General features: G+C 51.8%; 1 protein-coding gene across 2 annotated transcripts; it reads left to right on the top strand.

Moving 5' to 3' along the window:
* The first annotated feature begins 881 nt into the window (after positions 1-881).
* On the top strand, positions 882-10,651 carry C35H12orf43 (chromosome 35 C12orf43 homolog). Of its 2 annotated transcripts, none has more exons than XM_058531591.1 (6): positions 882-1,057; positions 5,867-5,909; positions 6,090-6,188; positions 9,062-9,135; positions 9,707-9,797; positions 10,299-10,651. In XM_058531591.1, exons 1-6 carry the CDS (start codon positions 916-918, stop codon positions 10,645-10,647), a joined length of 798 nt encoding a protein of 265 aa, XP_058387574.1. In that variant the 5' UTR covers positions 882-915; the 3' UTR covers positions 10,648-10,651. The 2 variants fall into 2 exon arrangements, with proteins under 2 accessions (XP_058387574.1, XP_058387573.1); XM_058531590.1 differs by having other exon boundaries at positions 883-1,057; positions 10,296-10,651.
* Positions 10,652-11,914: the final 1,263 nt, after the last annotated feature.

Raw genomic sequence — 11,914 nt, 5'->3', positions numbered from 1 at the left:
TCATAATAGAAAAGACCAAGATCAGAGAGTTTATTAAGAAAGTTTTGACACACTCAGCTTCAAAGATAAAACATGAAGAAAAGCATTCCAAAGACAAAGGTGATTTTGTTCTTCCTTCATGTGGAGCACCTTAACTGCAGAGATTCTAACGTGTTGGCCTTGGGTGGGTCCTAGGAGTCAGTGTTTAAAAATTCCCCAAATGTTTCCAATGCGCAGGCAGAATGGAGAAGTCCTGAGCTATAAAACTGCAGAATGTTGCCCAAACCAAACTGTGCATCAGAGTCTCCTAGGATAGTGCCTCTCAAACTTGAATGCGCACGCAGATCACCTGGAGATCTTGTTTAAATGCAGGGTCTGATTCCGCAGGTGTCGGCCGGGGCCGAGGCTCTGCGTTTCTAACAAGCTCCGCAGTGTTGCCAATGCTGCTGGTTCACGGATTATGCTGAGTAGTAGCGAGGCCCTAGGATATTGGGGCAAATACAGATTCCCGAGTCCCACCTCTCGGAGATTCCGATTCGGTTAAGTTTTAATTAGACCCAACGATCTGCATTTTAACAAGCTCCCTAAGCTGTTTCTGACGCGCAGATGGACTTCGGAATTACTGGAATACATAAACAATACTGAAACTACATTGGATCAAAATCTGGGAACCAATCCTGGTTCTTTCATTAACTCCTTGCGTGGCCTTAGGCAATTCCTTCCCCTCTGTAGATCTCATTTTCCTCATTAAGTAAAGGATGGAAAAGTTCATCTCTTATGCCCCTTCAGCTCTCACGTTTGAGGAAATCCCCAGGACAGCTCACGGACAATGGCGACCTGAGTCTGATAACTACAATCCCCACAATGCCCTGCGCTGCCCCGGTATCACGTGGGGTCGTGGAGGCGATTCCCAACAATCCTTTGCGAGGGTTCAAGATGGCGGCGCCCAGTGGAGCCGTGAGTGATGAGGAGAGCAGCAGCAGTAGCGACGCGGAGGAGCTGGCACGGTGCCGCGAAGCGGCGATGCCGGCCTGGGGCTTGGAGCAGCGCCCGAGGGGGCCGGAGAAGCCAAGAGCCGGTAGGGGACTGTGTTGGGGAGTCTGGTCGAAGGGCGTCGGATCTTCCCCTGGGGCCTGAGAGGATGGATGATGAGAACGGAGTCACCGGGACTCGACTTCTTTGCCCGAGAGAGCTCCAGGGACTGGGTGGGATTTAGATTCAAAGTGCTAGCAGGTGCAGCGGAAAGGGTTGTTCCGGTATCCCAGTCAGGGAAACTGAGGACCTGAATGTCTCTTGACTCTGCTTCCTTCGGTCCATCCTTACTGCCGCACACTGGGCAGCCCGCCACGTCTCCGAGACGTCTGCGGCATCCCGCTTCCTGGAGTCTCGCATCCAGCCTTTTCCCGCCTCCAGCACATTTTCGCATGACTCTGACCGTGACTCTCGTGCCCTGGGAATAAATCCCAAACTCCTCATCACAGGGGTACCTAATCATGGATAGAATCCAGAGGGTCCGTGAATTTGGAATGGGAAAAATATTTCATCTTTACTTGCATTAAGCTCTGTTTGAAATTTAGCATCTCTCTGCATCACGCACGTAAGCGACAAGCCGCGGTAGCTTTGGCAATACTTGTTAGTTTGTCCTAACAAAAGTCACAGATTTTCATATCTCTTTACAGTCTTTGCAGATATACCCAAATATCATTTTATTCACAATAAAATGTTGGAAAAAAATTGTTTACATTCATCCCCCCTTTAAAATTACAGTAATTTTTAGACCCATCAGTATATCTTATTTAATGCATTAATAAGCACATATTATTAATATCCCAAGTTTGGTTTTTTCTGTTAATGATAACTGGATGTCATATCGTTGGTTTTCTTTGTAATCCTGTATGTTGTATTTTATGCATTTAAAACATTCTGAGAAGGGATCTAGGCTTTGCCAGACTGCCAGAGCAGGCCATGACAAAGCAAGGTTAAAAACTCCTGTTGTTGTTTTTTTTTTAATTGTGAATTTTTTGTTGTACATTATTGTTTCTCAGTCACCATATAAGTGCTTCCCTCCACCCCTTGTGCCCACCCCTCACCCCTCTAGCCCCTGGTAACCACCAAACAGTTCTATCTGTGCGTGTGTTGGTTTATCTTCCACATATGAGTGAAATCATGCCCTGTTTGTCTTTCTCTTTCTGGCTTATTTAACTTAACATGATACCCTCCAGGTCCGTCCAAAAACCCCTGCTTTTGTTTAAAAGGACTTACAAGCCCTTTGGTAATCCGTTCCCTGCCTGCCTCTCCCTTCTTGCCCTCCTGCCACACTGCACTTCCCATAGGTAGTCTCCAGACCATACCATGCCCTCTGATCTCTGGGCACCATAACTCTGCAGTTTTTTCTTCAGGTTCTATATACAGATCTGCCTTTCCCTCTTCATCACTCACTAGCAGTGAGAATTTGGGCAAGGTACTTAAATCTCACTGTACCTAAATTTCCTCATCTGTAAAGTGGGAATAATGGTGGTCCCCACCCCATAAAGTTGAGAAGTAACTGAGATGATGCATCTACAGTGCTTGGCACATGTTAATGGCCCAATAAATGGCAGCAGTTACGTGGTTGGTCTCTCTACGTGGACTGCTTTCCCCCTCCTGCCTAACTCCCCCTCATCCTTTAATACAGCTGAGACCCTACCTCTTCAGGAAAGCTGGGTTATGTGCCTTGTCTGTGCCACCATCATACTCTGTGTGAGTCCCTTCATAAGTGCTTTCCTTTCTTCCTCCAATTGCCTCTTTACTTGCCTTGACTTTTTTCCTTTCATCCCCGCATCCCCAGCACCTTGAATCAACCCTGGCCTGTACTTGCTCCACAAATATTTATTGAGTGAGAGGTTCCGTGATGTGAACTTCGTGAAGGCTGGGATCTGGCCTGTCCCTTCACCCTGGTATCCCCAGGGCCTAGCATAGTGCTCAGGAAAATAGTTCTTGAAAGAACGAACTTGCCAGAAAGGCACCTCTCTAGTGAATGAGGCGGCTGAGGCTCCAGCCAGACTCCCAGCGCACTTTCTTCTGCCTTGGCAGAATGGATTCCTGTGTGGCAGTGGAAGCAGGACTTGATATGAAGTGCCAGCTCTGATGCTGGTCCTAGACAAGTAACATAACTTCTGGGAGCCACAGTGTCCTCATCTGTAAAATGCCTGACTCCTAGGGTGGTTATGAGTCTCAAACATGAACAAGCTTTGACCAACATATGAAGACATATACATGTGAGAAGTGGCACGCAAGGGATCAGCTTTGCCCCTCATTGTTCTTGGGACATCATAAATCCCCTGCTGATCAAAGCAGACATAGCTACTGATAATAAGTGCTTTTATTTATTAAGCACCTACTATGTGCCAGACGAGATACTGGACACTTGACATACTTTCTTGGGCAATTCCAGTAATAATAGCCACTATGAATTGAGCACTCACTGTGCGCCCTGTTCTAAACACTTGGCATTTGTTGTGTGGTTTAATTTTTCCAGCAATACCACAAAGAGGGAATTATTAGCCCCATTTTACAGATGAGAAAGCTGATGCTCATAAACTTGAAATAACTTGGCCAAGGTCATCCAGCTTGTAAGTGGCAGAACCAGGCATAAATCTGGGTCGCTGACTCCAAGTCTGTGCTCTTAACTGCTGTTAGCCACTCCCTGCCACAGACAAGTGCCTATTTTGGGAAGAACTCCTACCCTTTGGTCCATGACTGTGTGGAAATGTGGGTCACTATTTTATTACTGCGAAACCTGATACAGCTCTTAGATCCAGTGATGAGGAACTGATCACTCAGACCCTCAAACCACTTTAATTTTAGGGCAACGTACCCTTTGATGCCTTTATGCAACGTTTATTTCACACCAAGGCACTATGCCAAGAGCTGGAGATACAAAGACAAAAAGAGGCAGACCACGTACTCCAGTGGCTTGCAATCCAGGGAGGAGATGGACACGCAAACCAAGTGCCCAAACAATATAGCGCTTCATGATGTCCTTACACTAACTGTGGAAAGTTGGTAGTCCTGTCCCCATTTTATAGATGAGAAAAACAAAGGCTCGGGGAGGTAGAGTGACTGGCCCAGGATCACACAGCTTGTCAGTGGAAGAGCCGGGGCTTAACTGAACTCTGTGTTCGGGGGCCTGGGGTCTAATACTGCATCTGTTCCCTGACGCTACCTGTTCACGGCTCTGCAGGCGTGGCGGAGGAAAGACTCCTGTTCCTCGTGATGGCGTGCTCAGCAAGAAGGGCCAGGTCTTTAAAGACTGTCCCTGCTGGGCCTCCACGTTCCCCAACTCCAGGAGCATCGGGCGCTTGGCATTCCGTGTGGTGCTCCAGAGCATGGTGACACGGACCACAAAGCAAACTTGTCCCCGGGAGTTGTTTAATATACTGTGGCCCTGCACTGGGCCCAGAGTCACCAAGTGTCCATTTTGTTCAGTTGGCCCCTCAATTACACAAGCACGTTTTGTCCCACTATTCAAGTCAGAAACCCCATCTTGCGCTCAACTCTCACACCGTCCGTCAGCAAAATCCTATTGACTCCATCTTCAGAATACACACATCCAGAGCATGCCACTTCTCACCGTGTCAGGGCTGCAGCAGGCTCCCTGCTTCTGCCCTTGCCCCACTGCCATCTGTCTCCGTACAGCAGCCAGAGGGGCTGTAAATCCTACGTCCATGTATGTCCTTCCTCCCCTCCCTCAAGGCCCAGGTCCTTACATTGGCCCACCAAGCCCTCCGTGGTCTGGCCCCCACAAGTCCCCCATTTCTGCTGCTCCCCCAGCTCACTGGGCTCCAGCCACACTGGCCTCCTCGCTGGGTCTAAAACGCACCAGACAGGCTTCTGCCTCAGGGCCTTTGCAGATGCTCTTCCTTCTCCATGGAAGACTCTTCCCCAGATGTCATTTGACCTGCTCCCTCACCTCTCAGATCTGTTCAGATGTCACCTGTCAGTGAAGCTGTCCCTGCCCACCTTTATAGGATGACCCTCCACCCAGCACTCCCCACTGCCCTCCCCTGCTTTGTTTTTTTCCCTAAATTTACTATCTAATTTTTTTTTATATAATTTTTATTTATTTATTTATTTTTCCCCCAAAGCTCCAGTAGATAGTTGTATGTCACAGTTGCACATCCTTCTGGTTGCTGTATGTGGGACGCGGCCTCAGCATGGCCGGAGAAGCGGTGCATCGGTGTGCGCCCGGGATCCGAACCCCGGGCCGCCAGCAGCGGAGCGCGCACACTCAACCGCTAAGCCACAGGGCCAGCCCTACCGTTATCTAATTTTATGTTTGAAGTGTGTGTGTTTTGTCATCTGTCTCCGCCAACTAGAATGTAAGCTCCCTGAGGGCTGGGATCTCCATCTATGTTGTTCAGCACCTGGAGCACCACCGGCTAATGTTAGACCTTCAGGATTTGGTTGAGTGAGTGACCACCAGGCCAGGCATCCCCCGTGTCTTGGCTTGAAAATGTGATCAGCATAACTGAGCACTTTCTCCTCTCTCCTGCACAGCACCCAGCACACAGCCGATGCATAGCAGGGGCTCGGGAAATGCTAGAATCGAATTACACTGGACTTGCCCATTTGGCGTGGTGGTTAAGAGGGGGGCTCTGGAGCCAGATGGCCTGGGTCCTCGTCCCAACCCTGTCACTTATTAACTGTTTGACTCTGGCTAAGGTATTTCCATCTCCTTGCCTCGGTTTCCTCTTCTGCAAAATGGAGATAATGGTGAGGCCTCTAGTGGAGTTGTTGGGAAGATTCAATGAGTTATACATGTAATCACTTAAAATCGTGCGTGGCACACAACAGATACTGTTATTGGCATTTCCTCTATTAATGCCTCAACTCATTATTTCCACAGATGCCGCAAATAATCGGTTGCCAGCCACCCAGCCGAGCCTCAGGTACTGTGCACTTTTGGTTCAAGTTTTATGCATTCATTCAACAAATACTGACCCCCCGCTGTGTGCCGGATGCTAGGTCAGACCCTGGGATATTAGGGTGAATGAGACACACGTAGTCCCTGCCCTCATGGGGCTGCGTCCGAGCCGGCAGGCAGTGAGGGCCTTTTGTGTGTGTTGTAGGCATAAGGTGGATGAGCACGAGCAAGACGGCAACGAGCTGCAGACCACCCCCGAGTTCCGAGCCCACGTGGCCAAGAAGCTGGGAGCCCTACTGGACAGGTACCCAGCAGCGCCCCTTCTCTTCTCCTGCCCTCAGGAATGCGGACAGTGATGGCTCACGTTGGCTGGGGGCTCCAGGTGCGCGGGTGGGCTCCGTGGCGAGCACGTGGCGTACGTCACCCCATTGTGTTCGTGGTCACCCTACCACATAGATCCTGTCCTTGTTCTCTAGAGGAGGAAACAGAGGCTCCCCCCAAGAAGAAGCATTTGCCCGAAGTCACAGGGAGCAAGGAGCGGCGCTGGGACTCGAACCCAAGTGTGTTTGGCTCCAAAGGCCGTGCTCCTAACCGCTGCGTTATCCTGCTGCCATGAGAATGAGAGGAACCCGGAGAAGCAGGAGCGCATTCCCACCAGCAGAGGGCAAGGGACAGGCGGGATTACTATTTCTTGGGAGGTTTCTGTATCCCAGGCACTGTGCCAGTGCACCTTCTCACAAGTGGGAATACAGTCTGTAAAGATCCAGGCCGGCGTTCTGAGAGTAGGTGCCGGGGAGTACTAGTCCACAGTAGTGGCTCTAGAAAAAAGAGGTCCAAGAGCAAAGAAGTTGGGAAACACTGCAGTGTGCATACCCCCTGTGCTCTTGGGGATTCAGATTCATAATGGTATATTCAAGGCTCTGAGAAGGCCTGCAGTAAAGAGACCTGTGTAACTTTGGTTAGCCCAGCATTTTCCAAACTCATTTGGCCATGGCGCCTTTGTTTCATGGAAGACTGATAACGTAGCAGGGAACGCGTTTTGGGATGTGCTGGGCTAGCTCCATTCCTGATGGCAAAGCCTGGCAGGTTTTGAAAGGGGATGAGAGTGTTCGGGTGGTAGTCCTTCCATTTGAAGTAGGCAACAAAAAGGACAGATGAGTCCTCCCAAAGTGTAAACCAGCTGCTCTTCTGAGACAGAGTGTTGGGCCAGACCTCAGCAGCCTGAACCACCACGGCATTAGTGCAGACCCCCAACTCGAGAGTGTGGTGAGTGTGTTTAGGAAGGTCAGTTGGCATTTCAGCCTGTGGGAGCAGTTTTCCATCGTGCCTGTTCGGCTCCAGGGGGAGCAAGGCTGCCTGGCTGCAGGGATCCACAGCGGACGTTTGCCCGGCTGGTTAACCACGGTCAGGATCTTCCCTGCAGGGTTTCCATGTTTCTCTTCAGAGATAATGACACTCCAGCTGGTCCCTTGGTTAGATCAGGGTTTCTTACCTTGGCACTGTTGACGTTTTGGACTGGATCGTTCTTGGTTGTGGGGGCTGTCCGGTGCATTGTAGGATGTTTAGCAGCATCCCTACCTCCACCCACTAGACCCTAGTAGCATCCCCACCACCACCACCAGTGTCTCCAGACATGGCCGAATGTCCCCTGTGGACCGACGCTGAACCGGGTCCAGATACTCGGGTCAGAGTCAGGCCTGGACAGCATCGTCCCCGCTCTCTCCCGGATTGCATCCCTGCACGAGGCTGTGAGGGAGGCCTTTGGCATGGACGGAGGGCAGTCAGGAGGAAGTGCCCGGCGCGTTGCCGTGTCTGCCGCGAGGACGGTGTTGAGCGCGTTGTGCTCTGCGGGGGGTGGTGACGTCTCCGTCAGCATTCTCCAGAGTCACGCTTCCAGGTCTCGGCATTCTCCCTGCTCTCTGTGCTTCTGGAGAGATCTGGTTGATTTTTCTGTTAGAGGGCCTCTGAAGCCTGTCGCGCATCTGGATGAAGTAGTCATCCTCATCCCCATCGGAGCTACCACTCCCTGAACACCTGCTTGTGGCCTGGCTCTGTGCAAAGTGCTTGATGTCCATGGTCTCATTTAATCCTTGTCACGACCCTCAGAGGTAGGGACTCTTGGCATCCCCAGTGTACAGATGGGTAACAGAGGCTCAGAGAGATGAAGTCACTTGCCAAAGGGGACAGCTAGGAAGTGGCAAAGCCAGGATTCAGAATGCAAGTCTCTCAAATTCTGAATAAGGTGCATAAGGCCAATGGATTATCTGTCTGTCAGTTTCCTGGTTGTGATACTGGACTACAGTTATGCAGTGTTACCATAGGGAGAAACTGGGTGACGGGTATATGGGATCTCTCTGTATTACTTCTTGCAACTGCATGTCAATCTATAATTATCTCAATTTTTTAAAAAAAAATTAAGAAAAAAAAGGTCTGCGCTGCTCTAGAAGCGAGCTCTGAACAATCTCTCTAGACTGGTCGTGTTTCCCTTTTCATGCTTGCAACCAGGAAGCTCAGAGGAAAAGGTATATGCTCTCTCTAGCAAGTACGTAGGACTTCCTGACGACACTCCCGGCTCTTTCTGTCCCTCCTGCCCTTATCTTCTCTTTGTCCTATTTGAAATTGCATTCGTTTTGTTGTACTGTGAATATCTTTAAAACTTCCTCAGCACTTTCTGGAATAAAGTGGGGTTTAAACAAATGAAGCAGTACAGTTTGAGCTGGCAGAGGCTGTTCAGCATGTTATGGCTGTAGGTATGGGCCTTCTTTTTTTTTTCTTTTTTTTTTTTGGTGGGGAAGATTGGCCACGAGCTAACTTCTGTTGCCAGTCTTCCTCTTTTTGCTGGAGGAAGATTGTCCCTGGGCTAACATCTCTGTCCATCTTCCTCTATTTCGTATGTGGGACGCTGCCACAGCATGGCTTGATGAGTAGTATAGGTCCGTGCCCAGGCTCCAAACCTGCGAGCCCCAGGCCACTGAATTGGAGTGCATGAACTTAACCCCTGCACCACTGGGCCGGCCCTGGTACTGGCCTTTCTCGCAGGCCAGTGTGCTGTCTGCTGTTGCATTTAAGACCACATGCTCCATCCCCTCCACTTAAAAAAAATTGTTTTAATTTTTTTTTTATTTTTTGTTGTTACCCAAAATCTTATCCTAAATCAACCATCTCCTCTTCCCTTAGCTCCATTACCATCTCAGAAGTAGTGAGGGAGCCGACAGAGGCTGAGGTACAGAGGGTCGCCCCAGAGGACGACGGTGAGTAGCTACTCTATTAATGCCAGCTTCCGTTTGTTAAGCGCCTGCCGTGAGTCTGGGGCTGGGAAGCACAGCCGTGGTGTGTCCTCTTTCATCCGCACAGCCCCGCTATGAGGCGGGTGTTGCGATGATACCCCCATTTACAGGGGACACTGGAGGGGAAGCTGGGGCTCTGAGAAGGGAAGTCACTTGTGGGAAGTGGCTGCGCCTGTGCAACCCTGAGCAGGAGCTCCGTACCACAGCACCGTCGGCCTCTCCCGGCTGCTCTGTCCCACTCCCGGCTCACGCAGGAAGCTGCCTTAGGCAGGAGGCTGAACTGCTGGCTTCCAGAAGCCTCTGAGGGCTTGCTGACCTGTTGGCAGCTGGCATCCGCTCCAGCAGCCTGTCCTGTGGCCCCAGCAGGCATCAGGCGTGCCTCTCATCACACAGGCATCGTTGTGTAGTTGGACGAGCAGTTCCCGGATCTCGCCTCCAGGCTAGGAGTCACTTGAGGGCAGAGGCAGCGCAGCCTCAGCACCCGGGAGGAGGGGTCGGCCCCTGGCAGCGCTGACTCTGCCCCTTTGCATTTTAGGCTTCCGCCTTTTCTTCACGTCCGTCCCCGAAGGCCCTGAGAAGAGAGCTTCTCCCCAGCCCCGCCGGAAGCGCTTGCCCTCCAGCTCCAGGTGAGATCGCACGCTCTCTCCTGCAGTTCCCTCCTTTTTGCCCGCTTTCTGTCTTGACCGGTCCCCTGGAATAGCCAAGCAGACTCCAGTCAGGTCCAGGCCAAGAAGGAGTCCTGCCAGGTAGCTAGGGAGACTACACTCATGGGAGGGGAAGAGGTTCTACTGGGGGTTGGCGGTGGATGTTTACTGCTTTTTGAGCACCCATCTTGTGCCAGACACCTCACTCCTGGGACATCCCTGTGAGGCCTGGGCTCAGTTAAGCTCTCCATTTTATAGAAGAAGACACTAAGGGTCAGAGAGGTTAAGTCACTTAATGAGGTCACACAGCTGGGAAGCAGAGAGGCCACTATTGGAACCCAGGTCCGCCTTACTCCCAAGCCTGAGCTTTCTCACTGCCTCCCGCCGTGGCCTCTTTCTGGTGGCTTGGACTGAGGCAGTGAGAGCAGCTTTGGGGGCCCGTCCCACCTCCAGCTGACCCAGGCTGCCCTCCCCTTGCAGCAGCGAGGACAGCGACCAGGAGTGGCAGCGGTGCCGGGAGGCAGCTGTGTCAGCCTCCGACATTCTCCAGGAGTCCGCCATCCACGGCCCTGTCAAGGTGGAGAAGGAGGCGAGAAAGCAGAAAAGGAAGCTGAGAAAGAAAGCCAAGAAGGATGCCAGCCCCGACTTGGCTGCAGCCACCTCCGCAAGCAAGGCCACAGTCGGCAAGCAGGAAAAGGAGTCAACCGAGCTCAAGGGAGACCAGGCGTCACTTGGGACCAAAAAGAAGAAAAGGAAGAAAAAGGCAAAGAAGGGCAATGAGGCTTCCCCGTTCCCGCCAACAAAGAATGCAGCAGCCGTGCCTGCAAACTGACCCCAGCCCAACTACCCCGAGGACGAGGGGCCCGCTGGGGACAGGGCATTTCCAGGCCCCGCCTCCCTCTCCAAGTTCAAGGACTTGGCTGGCAAATCCAGACTCTGCCTGTGACTGGGGCTTGCCCAGGGGTTGGGGCAGAGACGGGATTGCTGGGTGAGAAGCCTAAGCAAGGCCTACCCTTCTGTGCTCCCACTGGGGGCTGGGGCAGACCTGTGGTACCAGAACATTCCATGGCCTCAGGAAGGAGGAAGTATTCGAGTTATTCGAGACCAATGGCCAAGTGATAAAGCTTCCATCTCCCCAGTGCTGTCTGAGGTGAGCAAGGGAAGGGACACCTTTTCCTTCGCCTCCATCTCCTCAGCCTGGTGTGGGAGACAGTCTTAAGAAAAATGAGGGAAGGGGTCCCTGAGATGCCAAGGCCCAGAAAGAGTTTTGTACTTTTCCCTCCAGGCCACACAGACTTGGTATAACATTATCTGAAAAAGAAGGAGAGATTTTTTTTTCCCCTCTAGTTTTCCAGAATTTTCTTTCTCCACATTTGTGAATATACCACACAGGATCATGTCTCTGAGCCAAGTAGGTTATTGAAAATGAATTGTTGAGGGACCCAAAACGTGACAAAGTGATTTGGATGCTGCCTCCTGGTCCGAGCTGAGTCTGGATGAGACATTTTAAGTGAGCATTGCAGGGGGTGGTCTTCCTGCCTACACCCCAAGAGGTGTGCCTACACCTCAGCTTCAGGCTTCAGGGCGCTCACAGCACCTGTGGCCTGGGTTTCATGCCTCAGGGGTGTTCTGCAAGAAGGGAGCAGAAGCTCAAGGTTAAGGTGCAAGTCTGGCTTCATCACCTGCCTCAGAGATTCAGCAGAGCAAGGCAGAGGCGGTGTGAGAGTGTGTGCTGGAGCCCGTCTCTCCTTGGGCGCCTGGCCCGCCTCAGCCTCCCTCTGCCTGCCCAACACCATCTGGGCCATGTGTGGACAAGCACGAAGTTTCCAGTATTTTCCTCATTTACTTTAGTAAAAGTTAAATAAATGTACAGGCTCGCCCTGAGCTGGCTGCAAGCTGCAGGGGGTGCTGGTTCCGCCCCCAGCCCCTTCCCCAATCCCAGGTTGGAGGGTGGCCACAGAGGGCCAGGTTATCTGCAGCACCCCAGGGAGATGAGGTCACAGGTGCCCTGGGTTTACAAGCTGCCTTGTCCCTCCCAGTGGCTCAGGGCCTCAGGCTCCTCAGGGTGGCTGCAGACCGCCTGGACCCGTCCCCGTCCA

The sequence above is a fragment of the Diceros bicornis genome, chromosome 35 (genome assembly GCF_020826845.1).
Source record: "Diceros bicornis minor isolate mBicDic1 chromosome 35, mDicBic1.mat.cur, whole genome shotgun sequence".
Taxonomy (NCBI): Eukaryota; Metazoa; Chordata; class Mammalia; order Perissodactyla; family Rhinocerotidae; genus Diceros; species Diceros bicornis.
Note: the sequence above shows the minus strand (reverse complement) of the source record. Positions and strands in the feature narration are given on the sequence as shown.